Source organism: Ursus americanus, chromosome 21 (genome assembly GCF_024610735.1).
Source record: "Ursus americanus isolate L20-20 chromosome 21, mUrsAme1.1.p, whole genome shotgun sequence".
Lineage (NCBI taxonomy): Eukaryota > Metazoa > Chordata > Mammalia > Carnivora > Ursidae > Ursus > Ursus americanus.
The window spans coordinates 45,448,568-45,462,764 of NC_142147.1; the positions used below are offsets into that span (position 1 = coordinate 45,448,568).

General features: G+C 46.8%; 1 protein-coding gene across 1 annotated transcript; it reads right to left on the reverse strand.

The window, feature by feature from the left end:
* Nucleotides 1-1,516: 1,516 nt before the first annotated feature.
* LOC123782733 (cytochrome P450 2B4-like) lies at nt 1,517-14,148 on the reverse strand. The gene is made up of 9 exons (XM_045783059.2): nt 13,355-14,148; nt 12,448-12,610; nt 12,207-12,356; nt 11,397-11,557; nt 10,833-11,009; nt 9,738-9,879; nt 8,763-8,950; nt 5,876-6,017; nt 1,517-2,152 (listed from the first exon to the last, which is right to left on the reverse strand). Exons 1-9 carry the CDS (start codon nt 13,517-13,519, stop codon nt 1,941-1,943), a joined length of 1,500 nt encoding a protein of 499 aa, XP_045639015.1. The 5' UTR covers nt 13,520-14,148; the 3' UTR covers nt 1,517-1,940.
* Between the last annotated feature and the right edge of the window lie 49 nt (nt 14,149-14,197).

The following is a 14,197-nucleotide window of genomic DNA, read 5'->3' on the forward strand; positions in this document are numbered from 1 at the left end:
AGAGTATAGGGATGCCTGGGTGGCTCAGTTGGTTAAGGATCTGCCTTTGGCTCAGGTCATGATCCCAGGGTCCTGGGATCGAGTCCCGCATCGGGCTCCTTGCTCAGCAGGGAGTGTGCTTCTCCCTCTGTCTGCTTGTGCTCTCTCTCTTTCTGTGACAAATAAATAAATAAAATCTTTAAAAATAAATAAATAACAAGTTGGAGTGTAGCTTCCACAGCTTCCTTCTGGCCGCTTGCCCCAGTTGAGCCTGAATCTTACTGTCCGTGGCCCCAGTAGGGAAGGGAAGGAACACTGGTTAGCTCCACGTGTGATGTCAACCATGACCCATCCCTCAGCTGTGAAGGTGTAGCTCAGACTGTCTAAAGACCATAACCTGAGATGCAGTAAACCCCTCACCCACCCCAGACCCCAGTCTCCCTTCTTCTGAGCACTGAGATGAAGCACCTGCCTCAGGTTGAGACAGAGAGGATGGAACAGGGAAGGGGAGCTGACTGGGTGACTGGGACCCCCTGTCCCCACATCCATCCTCTCGGGCATAGGAGCTAGCTACCCCTCCCACCCTTTTCCGTGAAATACTCTCACTCCCGACATGCCTTGAGTGGCTCCTCAGCATGGGACAGGAGGAAAACCAAAGCACGGGGCTGATGGGACAGCATCCCCTCTCCACGGCACCCCAGTGTCAAGAGCTAAGCCTTGGGAGTCACTGGGCTCTGGTATGTCAGGCTCTGCCTTCAGGACAGTGACTTCACCTTCTGGGGGATTTATTTACTTTTTAAAAAGATTTTATTTATTTATTTATTTATTTATTTATTTATTTATTTATTTACCAGAGAGAGAGAGTGCGAGAGAGCACAAGCAGGGAGAGAGGCAGGCAGAGGGAGAAACAGGCTTCCCGCTGAGCAGGGAGCCCAGTGTGGGGCTCGACCCCAGGACCCTGGGATCACGACCTGAGCCAAAGGCAGACGCTTAACGACTGAGCCTCCCAGGCGTCCCAGGATTTATTTATTGTCAGACACTTCAATGGTACTCACTTGGTGCCAAGCCCTGTTCTAGCCACTCTGTCCGTACTGTCTCATTTAATCTTCAATGCCGCCTGTGAGGACTGTCTGGGAGGGAAGGCTGGCCCTGTCCTTCCAGAGCCTCAGGCTGAAGGCAGAAACTGAACACCAGCTTTCCATTCCCAATGGAGAGGGCCACCCTGCATGCAAATGTCCACAGTGGCACCGTTCACAAGAGCCAAAAGATGTCAACAACCCACATGCCAGTTACCAGATAAAGGGATAAACCAGATGTGGTGTTTCCATTCGGCAGAATATTATTCGGCCCTCAAAAGTACAGAGTTTCCTTTGTGGGGATGAAAATGATCAGACGCTGGACAAAGACAATGGTTGCATGATACTGTGATTGTACTAAATGCCACTGAATTGTATACTTAAGATGGTTAGTGGTTAATTTTATGTTATGTGAATTTTAGCTCAGAAAAAAAAAAAGAGCATGGCAGCACAGATAGCCATTGGGTCCAGAAAGAGCGGAACTTTATTTTTACCTCACTGGTTTTCATGGATAAGATCAGAGAAATATGAGAGATGTTTTAAAGTCACACAGTACAGAGGCTGAGGGCTGAAGTGGTCTTTTGAACTCCAGGAAGGAACTGGAGGGTTGGGGGGTGGTTGGGTATAGGTGTGGGCCTCAGACTCCCCAACTGTGCTATGGATGTTGATGATGCCAAGTTGCTGAAGGTAATTCTTGGCCCTGAAGCCCAAGGTTTTACCCTCCATCAACAGTGCAGGCCATCTGGGGATGAACAGCAAAGACAGCAGGCTGGACAAAGGAGAGACTACAGAAGGGACTTTCCCCAGGAGAGAGTGAGCAGGGAGGAGTCAGAACACCTCCACAGATGCCCTGTGGGCAGAGGTGGGGGCTAGAGGGAAGGGATCTTAGGGGATCTGCATCCCTGGTCCCACTCCCTGGCGGGGCAGGAAGCAGAGCTGGAACTCGGGGGGCATTTTCAGCAGCCCGTTCCTCCGGGACGTGATGTCAATGTCTTCCAGGGCCTTGGGAGATCCCAAGGTGAAGTTCTGCAGCACCGAGGTCAAGATCAGGAAGAGCTCAGAGCGGGCCAGGCTCTCACCCAGACAGAGGCGTCTTCCTGAGGACGTGATGGGGGGGATGTGTCATTGGGGGAGCCCTCAGGAGCACTCGGCTGCCCTACTCCCATTCTCCCAGGACATTTGCATGCTCGTTTATGTAGATTTACATGTGAGGTAGTTCTATTCTTGTCCTCAATACCAGCAACAGCAGTGTGTGCATTCCTGTTTCTTTCTGGTCCCACCTCTTCTCAGCCTGTCCTATACTGTGCCCTCCTCTATCTCTCTTGACCCACAGTCCTTGCCTGTTAGTAGTTCTTTATCTTTCTCTGTGTATCTCTGGTTAAGTATATTCTCAGCTCAGCCAGTTTTTGGAGAAAATGTGCAAATAGTGGGAAAAATCTTGCTAGTGTGCCCTGGATATGAGAAATCTTGAGAGAGAGGTAGAGGGGAGCTGAAGCCTCTGAGGTCCTGGGCCTGGGCCAATATGCAGTAGGCGGGCCCCAGTACTGAACAGGCTATTAAAACACAGAACTACTTCTGAACCCTCAATGTCCAGCCGCTGCTCCAAGCTTCTGAGTGTCCCACTCTTCTGGTCACCTTGGCCTCCTCCAAGTCCCCAGACCTACCCACAATCAGCACTTACAGCATAAGCCTCCCAGACCCAGTCCCCACACCCCAACCAGTGGCAGTTCCAATTGGTCGGTGGGCCCCATCATGCTTAAAAAACATTCAGAATCGCACCCCTGCCTCTCCTATCTCCCTGCAGAATGGGGTCAACCACCACAAAAGTGTCCCATCCAGATGGAGCCCTCAGTGTCCTCCTGACTTCAGCACAGGCTTGTGTCTACTGGCATCACTAAGGGTGGGCAGGAAACATGTCTCTGGGCTGGGCCACAGTGTGTCCTGAGTCCTGATGGCCCACACCCTCAGTGGGAGAGGGCGGGAGCCCAGAAAGCTGCCTTTCACAGTGTGGTAAAGTGAATGATCGTTCACAAATAGCCATGGCCCGTTTTTGGGTGCATGAAACATCTCTGCGTGTTGGGTTTGGATAGGGATTGCTTTGTCCAGTGAAATGAGGGCTGAATTGATAGGTGTTGCTGATGTTCACGCATGTCAGGATAGGCTCCAATTGCCCCCACCTCTACAGGACTGTGATGGCCTGGGGTCGGCATGTTGCCTGAGCGTGAAATTAACCTGTTGGCCTTAAGCTGGGATATTCAGGTTGTTTATCACAGCCTCACATGTCCTGCCTTGCCTCTCTCATTCCAGCTCTATGGGACCGCGTGATTCAACACTAAGCCATCTACTAGTTTTTAAACAGATCAAAGGAGAAAAACAACTTGACCATCATGACAGGAGCTGAAAAGATATTTAAGAATACCCAAACCAAATCCTGATTAAAATGTTTAAATATGGGGGGCACCTGGGTGGCTCAGTCAGTTAGGCGTCCAACCCTTGATTTCGGCTCAGGTCGTGATCTCAGGGTCCTATGATCGAGCCTCAGTCAGGCTCTGTGCTCAGCACGGAGTCTGCTTGAGATTCTCTCTCTTCCCCTCTCTCTACCCCTCAGCCTCCTCAGGCAAGCATGCACTCTCTTTCTTTTCAATAAATAAATCTTTATAAATGAAGAATCTGATGTAAAACAGAGGAGAAAAGGGTCTTTCCTTAATGGGATTTAAAAATTGAGAAAGAGATATGATAGAATAACCAAAAATATCTGGAAAGGGCCATAGGCAGCAATAAGCTTAATAGAGAAAAAGAAAATATTCCTTCTTAAAGTTAAGAATTAGACAAGATCGCTCACTATTGCTACTATTATTTAACATGATTCTGGAAGCATTAGCCCATGACATTAGGGAAAACAGGACAACATACGGATTTAACGTAAGAGAAAATTACATCAAAATAGTATCATGTGCAGATGTTAACACCAATTACCTGGAAAACCTAAGAGAATAAATGAAAAACTGTTCTCACTAAAAGTAATATAAGGAAATTGTCCAGTTTTGACAAAAATATCCTGCCTAAAAAAGCCCACTGGATTTCTGATGTACTAATTAGAACAATTTAAAATACTATGTTAAAAGAATGCTATGGGCTGAATCCCAACCCCCCCCCATTCATATGTTGAAGCCCTACCTCCCAGTGTGATGGTATTTGGAGAAGAGGACTTCCAGAGGAACCTCTGTTTCAGTGAGGTCACAAGGGTGGGGCCTGTATGATGGGATTAGTGTCCTTGAGAAAAGAGGAAGAGACACCAGAGCTCACTCTCCTGCCGCAAGCCAAGAAGAGAGGCTTCACCAGAACCCAACCATAGATCTCAGACTTCCAGCCTCCAGAACCGTGAGAAAATATGTTAGCTGGTTAAGTCCCCCCCCCCCCGTCTATGTCATTTTGTTATGGAAGCCTGAGCTGAGGAAGACAAAGAGGCTCTATGAACAATAGCCACCATCTCCTCCCGTGTTTCTTAGAAATAAATTTAGCAAGAAACATGCAGAACTTAATTAAGAAAGCAAAATTCCAAGATGCCACCAGGTCATACAAGAGTTGATTCAGTGGACACACTCTCTAGTTTTGTCTGGGATATCTCAAGTTTCTCAAGTTGTCAAAGCTATCCAAATTTACTCTGTAAAATTCCAGTGGGATTTTTTGAGACCTTGAAAAAAAATTCTAAAGTATTTCCCGGAAGAAAAACAAAACATGTTACAAGAACCATGTAACTATCGGAGAAAGAAGAGTAATGGAGGGGGACTAGACCCTGTAAAATAATAGAACTTATTATACAAGTATAATAGTCCAAACAGTGTGGGATAACTAGAGAAGACCCATCAGTGAATCAATGTGGGTATGGGTCAGTGTAAGTAAGCCAGGAATAGACCTAAGGAGATGTAAAATGTTAGCATATGATAAATTTCAAGTCAGTGACTAAAAGTTGAATTAATTGATAGGTGAATCAAGGCGCTTGTACAACTATAACAGTGAGTGAATATTCCTCATATTTTTTTGTCCTAATTGCATCCTGGGCCTCATTCTAGTCTGAGGCTTGGATTTTAACAACTGGCTAAAAAGAAATAAAGCAATTCCCTTTCCTCTTTTCCCTTCCCTACTGTTCTCTTTTTTCTTCTTACCTTTCCTTTATCTGCCTACCTATTATCTATCTATCTACCCATCACCTACCTTTGTGTGTGCATATATTTAACAAAAAATTTGGAAGGACATCCTCTGTGATGTTAACATGTCCGGGTTTTGGAGCTCCTCTCTACTTGCTAGATGGGATGCTTCCCAAGTCGTGAATCAGTTAATAACACCTATTAGACTTTTTTTTTAAACCAGTCTGATTTTGGTAATGAATTACAGGTGATTTTCAATTTCAATTTTATTGTCTCCTTGCTTGTATAAAAATTAGAAATAAACTATAAAGTTCTTTTTATTTTGAAAGAAAAGCTCAAATGCCTTTCTCAATTCTAGGCACACCACAGATGCTCAATGATGGATCATTCATTTGTCTGTTCTTTGTGTGAGAATGTGAGGGTATGTGTGTCTTTGTTTCTCCCTTCATCTCCATCATTGACTTAGTCTCTCTCTTCCCCATTATACTCCCTCCTTTTCCTTCTCCCCACACCATCTCTGTCTCTGTGGATTTCTTGCTTTTCCCTTCCTTCAGAATCCTCATCTTTTCAAAAATCTTTACACAGTGTTTGGGGTTGGACAAAGGGAGAAAGTCACACAAAGGGGAGGTGGTGAGCAGGAGCTCTCAAAAGGTGAGGAAGGACCCAGCTTACCTAGGGAGAATGGGATAAAGGCTCCCTGTGTCCTGAAGTTGCCCTCTGCATCCAGGAAGTGGCCAGGGTGGAAGGCTTCTGGCTTCTCAAAGTGGCATGGATCGTGGAGGACAGAGCTCAGGATGGGATACACAGTAGTGTCCTACGAAAGTGTCAAAGCCAAGAGTACCCAAATGGGCGTGAACAAGGAGTGGCTGAATCAGCTAGGGTACATCCACAATTGACTAATAATCAGCATCATCCATTGTACAGGTCTACAGTTGGTGGCTGATATTTTGAATAATTTTGTCCCATTTGGTTAATAGTTGTGTCTCAAGCCTTCCAGGTATCCCCACCAACTACCCCGTCCCCTCTTCCCCAAGATCCTTTGGACTTCTCCATAATCCACGTTTGGCTCAGCAGAAGCCTCCAAGGATCTAACTCAAAAACAAGAGCCAGGATCTACCAGCATACTTCAGACATATTGCACGTGTGCTCCCAGCCTACTGCATTAAAGTGGGTGGTGCAATAAAGTGGATCAAATGAATTTTTTGATTTGTCAATGCATACAGAAGTTATGCTTATACTATGCTGTGGGCTATTAGGTATGCAATAGCATTCTGTCTGGAAAAAAGTTTAATAATTAAAATTAATTAATTTCAAAATACTTTATTGCTAAAAAAGTGCTAGCCATCATTTGGGCTTTCAGCAAGTCATAATCTTGCTGACGAAGGGTCTTGCCCAATGTTGATGGCTGCTGACCGATCAGGGAGGTGGTTGCTAATGGTGGGAGTGACTGTGGTAATTTCTTCCTCCCTCCCTCCCTTCTTTCCTTCCTTCCTTCCTTTCTTCTTTCTTTCTTTTTTTTTTTTAAGATTTTTATTTATTTATTTGACAGAGAGAGAGACAGCCAGCGAGAGAAAGAACACAAGCAGGGGGAGTGGGAGAGGAAGAAGCAGGCTCATAGTGGAGGAGCCTGACGTGGGGCTCGATCCCATAACGCCGGGATCACGCCCTGAGCCGAAGGCAGACGCCCAACCGCTGTGCCACCCAGGCGCCCCTTTCTTTCTTTCTTTCTTTCTTTCTTTCTTTCTTTCTTTCTTTCTTTCTTTCTTTCTTTTTTTCTTTCTTTCCTCTTCTTCTTCTTCTTCTTCTTCTTCCTCTTCTTCTTCTTCTTCTTCTTCTTCTTCTTCTTCTTCTTCTTCTTCTTCTTCTTCTTCTTCTTTTAATTAAAATAAGCTCTATGCCCAGCATGGGGCTTGAACTCATGACCCTGAGATCAAGAGTCACAGGCTCTACTGACTAAGCCACCTGGGTGCCCCTGGTTGTGGTAATGTCTTAAAATAAGACAACAATGAAGTTTGCCTCATTGATTGACTCTTCCATTCCAAACAGTTTCTCTGTAGCATGTGATGCTGTTGGATAGCGTTTTACCTACAGTAGAACTTCTTTCAAAATTGGAATCAGTCCTCTCAAACTCTGCCACTACTTTATCATATAAGCACATGAGTATAAGAATATGTGATATCCTAAAACCTTTGTTGTCATTTTAACAATCTTAATATGTTCATCAAGAGTAGATTCCATCTGAGAAAGCCACGGATCACAGATCACAATAACAAATTCATTAATAATGAAAAAGTTTGAAATATTTCAAAAACTACTAAGATATGACACAGAGACATGAGGTGAGCAAATGCTGGTGGAAAAATGACACCAAGAGACTTGCTCGATGCAGAGTTGCCACAACTTTTATCTGTAAAAACACAATATCTGCAAATTGCAGTAAAGCAACACGCAATAAAACGAGGTATGCCTGTATTCTCATGGGTTAGTGCCCATTAGGTGATTAGATATTGTGAATATTACCTCCAGGTATACCTATGCTTGGGAACGTGTGCAACCACAGAAAAAGTGAGTTAGAACTATAGATATTGACTTGAAAATACACTGACAGCATACTATTGTTATAGCATGAAAAAAAAGACACACACACACAAACACACAATAAAAGATACGCAGCACATTGCGATGATATGCACTTGAAGACAGGAGGGGAAGGAGACCTGACACTGGACACACAGGTTGCAAAGTGATAGATAAAATATGAACCGGATTGGGGCACCTGGGTGGCACAGTCAGTTAACCATCTGACTCTTGGTTTCACCTCAGGTCGTGATCTCAGCGCCGTGAAATCGAGCCCCACATCAGGTTCTGTGCTCAGCCCAGAGTCTGCTTAGGACTCTCTCTCTCTCTCCCTCTGCTCTTCCCCCCTTGCACGCGCTCTCTCTCTCTCTCTCTCAAGCAAATAAATAAACCCTTAAAAAATATAAGCTTATCTGTGTGTGTGTATATATGGGGTACATGTCCATATAAACTTAAAGAAATTATGGAAAGAGAAACACCAAACTTTGAATGTCTTCTCATGAAGGAAGAAGGTAGGGGAGATGACAAAATAGCTTTTTGTTTTTAAAAGACAGCTCTATTGCTGGGGCGCCTGGGTGGCACAGCGGTTAAGCATCTGCCTTCGGCTCAGGGCGTGATCCCGGCGTTGTGGGATCAAGCCCCACGTCAGGCTCTTCCACTATGAGCCTGCTTCTTCCTCTCCCACTCCCCCTGCTTGTGTTCCCTCTCTCGCTGGCTGTCTCTATCTCTGTCGAATAAATAAATAAAATCTTGAAAAAAAAAAAGACAGCTCTATTGTAATACATATTTCAATAGTATATAGTTTTTTCCCAGTGTATCCAACATCTAATAAAGGTTAAAAAAAAAAACAGAAGGGAGAGGACTTTTCTACATTTCTAAATTCTCTCTCCCTCCCATAGAAATCTGGAAATAAAAATTCTCATTGTGGTCCATCAACCAGAGACATGAATCATAAGACTAGACCAAGATCCTGTGGCCTCACCTTAGGGAGATGATATCCCCGGAAGTGAGTGTCCTTGATGACAGAGCGGGGAATACCAAGGGGGATGACATCACCCAATCTCTGAATTTCGTGGATGACAGCATCTGTATAAGGCATTTTTGCCCGATCTTCAAGGGCTGGGAGGTGGTGTGAGCCAATCACTCTGTCAATCTCCATCTGGACTTTCTCTAAAAATGATAAGTATGGAAGGAGAGGGTAACACCAGTGAATGCCAATAACAGTGGGCTCAACAAAGTCACATGAAAGATGACCTGCAGACTGGGTGGGGAGGCGTCTTGTGAACTCTTTCCTAAGATGTTGGGTTATCGTTCCTTCTCAATGAGAGGATAATGGGTAGAAATTCATTTAACACTTAAGGCTACCTTTTTCTTTTTTCTTTTTTTTTTTTTAACTAAAAATGGGTGTGGCTGGGACTGGTGTCATATCCTTTTGTCCCAGTGACTTGTTATGTGATCTTGAATAACCCACTTCCCCACTCTGGCCCTCAAATTGATTACCTGTAAAATAGGGGCATTTGATTAGATAAGAGTTTCTGCAATCTGATCTGCAGACTGTCGGCCTGAGAACCAATGCAGGGGCTTTTTAATTAGTTGTAAATCAGCAATATATACTCCAAAGAGTCAAGTTCTTTGTTAACCTCAAAGTGTTGTGTTAAGAGCCATGTGCTTTTGTAGACTGCAAAATGGTTTGTGAGTGGTACTCCTTGTGGCTGGAGCATGCTTCCTAAACCATAAGGCATTTTACAACTCACTTTATGTACTTTATAAGAATGAAAGCACCTTTCAAACCATAGGGGCTTCACTGAATGAAAAACATTTTGTAAACTGTAAATTACCCTGTCAACTTCAAAGCGCTTTGTTAGCAGCAAAGCTTTGTAATAAGCTACCAGTCTCTACAGGGCTGCAAGACCCTCAACTCTTTCTGCCCCCGCCCCCGCCCATAAGCCCAGCTCACCTAAAACGCCAGGGTTCTTAAGAAGGAGTAGAAACCCATGCAAGAGAGTGTTGCTGGAGCTCTCCGTGCCGGCGAAAAACAGCGTGAAAACCGTGTAGACAAGGTTCTTATAGTGGAACTCACTCTCAGGATCAGAGCTCTCCTGGGGATAGCCACAGACAATCCTTAACATCTCCCCTTGCGAAGATTCTCAACTTTTGGGTCTTTTCTCCCTGCCCACTTCCATGTTACTCTCAGCCAGTTCTTTCTTTTTTCTTTTTTCTTTTTTCTTTTTTTTTTTTTTTTTTTCCTCTTGGTATTTCCTTTTTTCTCTATTCAAGGCCAACAATGTGGCAGGAGGCTGGGCTTTGGAGCCAAATTGCCAAGGTTCAAATTCCAGTCCTACCATTGGCTAGTTGGGAGTCTTTGGGTAAGGAGCTTAACCTCTCTATGCCTTAGTCATCATCTGGGGTTGTTTTGATATATGTTTGTAAGTACTCAATAAATGTTAGGGATTAATATTTTTTGGTTGCTGTTATCCTGTCTTTGGGTGTCTTGCTTTCCTTGCAGTTCTCCATCCAGGGGTGATACTGAATATTTAACTACCAGCAAGGCGCTTACTAGACCAATCAGAACGGACACAAGCCTCTGACCAATCAGAACAGACACAAGCCTCTGACCAACCAGAACAGACACAAGCCTCTGGCCAATCAGAACAGACACAAGCCTCTGGCCAATCAGAACAGACACAAGCCTCTGACCAATCAGAACAGACACGGGCCTCTGACCAATCAGAACAGACACGGGCCTTTGACTAATTAGAATGGGAGGAGGTAGAGGAGGGTCTCGAAGACCCCCTGTGTGGGGCAGGTGGTAGCGAGGTCTTTTAGCTGCTACTTCATAACATGCGTTCCAGGAGAGCCTGGGGAAGCTGAGGAAGGACTGGGAGGTGGGAAGGGAGGGTGGACTAGTGGCTTTCTTACCAATCCGTACGGAAGTATTTCAGCGTTTAAAAATCACACGCATCATACCCAAATATATTAGTTCAGTGTCAGTAGTGTGCCCATCACTCTGTTTCCCACCCACCCCCCCCCCCCCATCCAGCTCGGCCCTTGCCTTGTCCATGCGGACCAGGAAGGAATCAATGAAGTCCTTCGGGGCGCTGGGGTCCAGCATTTCCCGGTGCCTCTCGATGCTCTCAACGACAAAATCTTCCATTTCTTGAATTTTGCTGTACAAGCGAGTGTGGATGCCAGGAAAGTGTTTCAGGATGCCGGAGAGGAGTTCAAACATCTACAGGGAAGCAAGGAGGTCCCAGAGTCTGTTCTCTCTGGGCTGGTGCTGCAGGGTTGAAGTTGTACCCTGCATAGCACAGCAATATCTGAAGGGCTTAATTCACCCCCTGGTCTTGGGGAATGTGCCTCCCAGTTGAGCAAACATGCACACAGATACACACACTCAGTAGTGCGTGAAGAGATGCCCTCTGCCCCCATCATACTTTCCTCTACTGGGATTTCTTCTCTCATAGGCCTCCCTTTCCTGAGGCCTATTTCTTCCCTCCAGTCTGACTCCTTACCTTTTGATGCCTTCTTACACCAGTGTTAGGACAAAAAGCATCTGATTTTTGCCCAGGGTCCACCCACCACAATTCCTGGCCCACCATGGAAACTTTGGCTTCACCTGGCCGTAGAAAGAGCTGGTAATATCGGAGAGATCATTCATTAAATGTAGCAGGTGTAGGAATCTGGGGTCCTGGTAATTAAAGCGCTGGCCAAGGATGATAGTACAGATGATGTTAGCCATGGCGGAGTGAAAGAAGAAGCTGGGATCCAGATAGGCCCCTGTGAATAGGAGTTCTGTCACAGTGGGGCCCTACATGGTCCTTCTGGGAGGCTCTGACCTGACTGATGCCATCTCAGCTTGGTTGGTTGGTTTCTTTCTCTTTCCCTTGGCCAGCCTGACTTTCGCTGGGTCTCTTATCACGCCTTTTTCTGGACATCTCGGGCTCTGCGTCCCGTGGTTTTCTTGGGCTCTGTCTGGATCTGGCTTTCTTGGTGCACCTGTGTCCTTCTCTGGTCTTGTCTCTGACTCTGTTTGAGAGTCAGCCCCTTCTCTGTCTTCTCTCTTTCTGTGTCCCTGTCTTCATGGCCCTCTCCTTGGCCTTGCTGTCACTTTGTGTCTCCCCTGACTCTATGCCTCTCTTTACCCTTTTCTTTCTAAGTCATTTCCTTATACTTTCTGCTTCTGGATCTATCTTTGTCAGTGTCCTGGGTTTTCCCTCTGACTTGCTTTCTCTGTCCATCTGCTCTGCCTTTTCCTCTCTCCGTCCCTGTTTTCTTCACTCTCTTTCTCTTTTTCTGTCTCTGTCTCCTTCTCCCTTTCCCTGAACTTGTCTCTGCATCTCTCTGTCTCTGTTTCTGGGTCCTTCTGTCCCCATCTCACCTACTCCCTGCCTGCCCGTCCACCCCCTGCCCCGGCCCCTGGGCTCACCCCGGGATTTCCGCAGCTCCTCCACCAGACACTGAGCCTCCTCCTGGATTTGCTTCTCAATGCTCTGCCTCCCCATCCCGAAGTCCCTCATGGTGAGCTGAGAGAATTGCCGAAGGGCCTTCCAAGACTTTCCATTGGCGAAGACCACACCTGATTGGTGGGGCATGGAGGGAAAGGTTGGGAGGACACCTGAGGGGTCCCCTCATCTTTTCCCCACTCCCCACCCCCATGCCCCACGCACCTTTTCCCCTGAGGATGGGATCAATGATGGCGATGTGCCCACGGCCGGAGAAAGCCTCAGCCTGACCCACCAGAGCCTCTTTCACTGCCTTGTACCCGCACAGGATGACAACAGGCCGGGGTCCCAGGTAGACTGTGAAGACGTCTCCGTATTTCTTCCGCAGCTGTGGAGGCAGGGTCCAACTCTCAGTCTCTCACTCAAGAGAAGAGTCTCCCCTCTTGCCCCTGGCTCACACCCTCAGCCTAGCCTAACCGCCACCACCCGTCCCCACTGAATCCCTATCAAGGAAGAAGGGAGACCCGAACTCTGTGGCCTCGTCCAAGCCTCCCTCATATGCCCTTGCCTCAAATGTTCTCCTCTCTCAGCTTTTCCAAGACTCTCCCAGCTTGGAATTTTAAAAATGACAGATTTGGGGTGCCTGGGTGGCTCAGTCAGTTAAGCATCTGCTTTCAGCTCAGGTCATGATCCGGGGTCCTGGGATCGAGCCCCACATCGGGCTCCTTGCTCAGCAGGTGTTCTACTTCTCCCTCTCCCTCTGCCCCTCCCCTGGCTCCTGCTTGCTCTCGCTCTCTCTCTCAAATAAATAAATAAAATCTTTAAAAAAAATAATGGAGACTCCTCACACGTGACCTCTAGTACTCTCCCTCTCAACTGCTCCTGGACACAGCTCAAAGCCTCACGTCTATCATCATAATTTCTCCCTCCAGTCTACCTTCCTTGCATTCCTTCTTATAGGAATTCCAGAAGCTTCTCTCATGCACATATTGGGCCAGATGGCAGATGGAGGCTGGAAGAAGACAATGCCCAAGCTGGCCTGCGAAGTCCCAACCACAGTTTGAACCCCAACGGCCTTGCCACCTGTCCACTCACCTCCTGCTTTCCACCCTCTTTCCCCTCCCCATCTCACCATCTGGAAGGTCTTGAGAAAGCCCTGGTGGTCTATTTGCAAAATGTTCCCCAGGAAGGGCAGAGGCCAAGGTCCTGGAGGGAGGCGGCCCCGGGAGGCTGGGTAACCCCAGAGTAGCAAGAGGCCAACGAGGACAGTGAGAAGCAGGAGGGCTGACAGTGCCATGGTCCTGGCTGTGTCTGCCTTCCATCCTGCCGTCCCTCTTTAAAGGGAGGCTGCTCTGTTTCTTGTCACTTTTTTCCCGCGTAGTTGGTGGGGGCGGGTGTGTCATAAATCTGCCTTGAGACAGCTCTTAGCAACTCTCCCACGGCAACAGGGAGCCCAAAGGTGACAGGGACTACAGAAGCCAGGACGTTTAGCATCTCACATGGTCCCAGAGCCAGCTTTCTATTGGCCTCTGGCTGGCTGGAGGTATCTTAGCAGGCAATGCCCTTGAACCTGGAATGCCTTCCTGAAAGAAGGGTAGTGGTGCCAGGTGGTGGAACAAGTAGGGGCTGGTGAGGGATCATTGCACCGCAAGGATGGCTTTTGGCCAGTTTTCTCAGAGGGTGCCGTTGCATTATGAGGGACTGAGAATATCTGGAAGGCAGAATTGGTGCATCCTTGTTCTTGGGAACAGGGATTTGTTCTGGGCATCAGAAGAAAGTGAGGTATAAAGAAAAAGGTAAGGTCTGATGGGGGAAGGCTAGCTCCTTGTTGGGTGCATTTGGGATTGCCTGATTCAACCATCCATCCATCCATTCATCCATCCATCCATCCATTCCTCAGCAACTATTCTGCATTCTTGGAACTGGCATGGCAGTGAAGAAGTTCTCACTTTCCAGAAAGATCCCTAGTGACCTG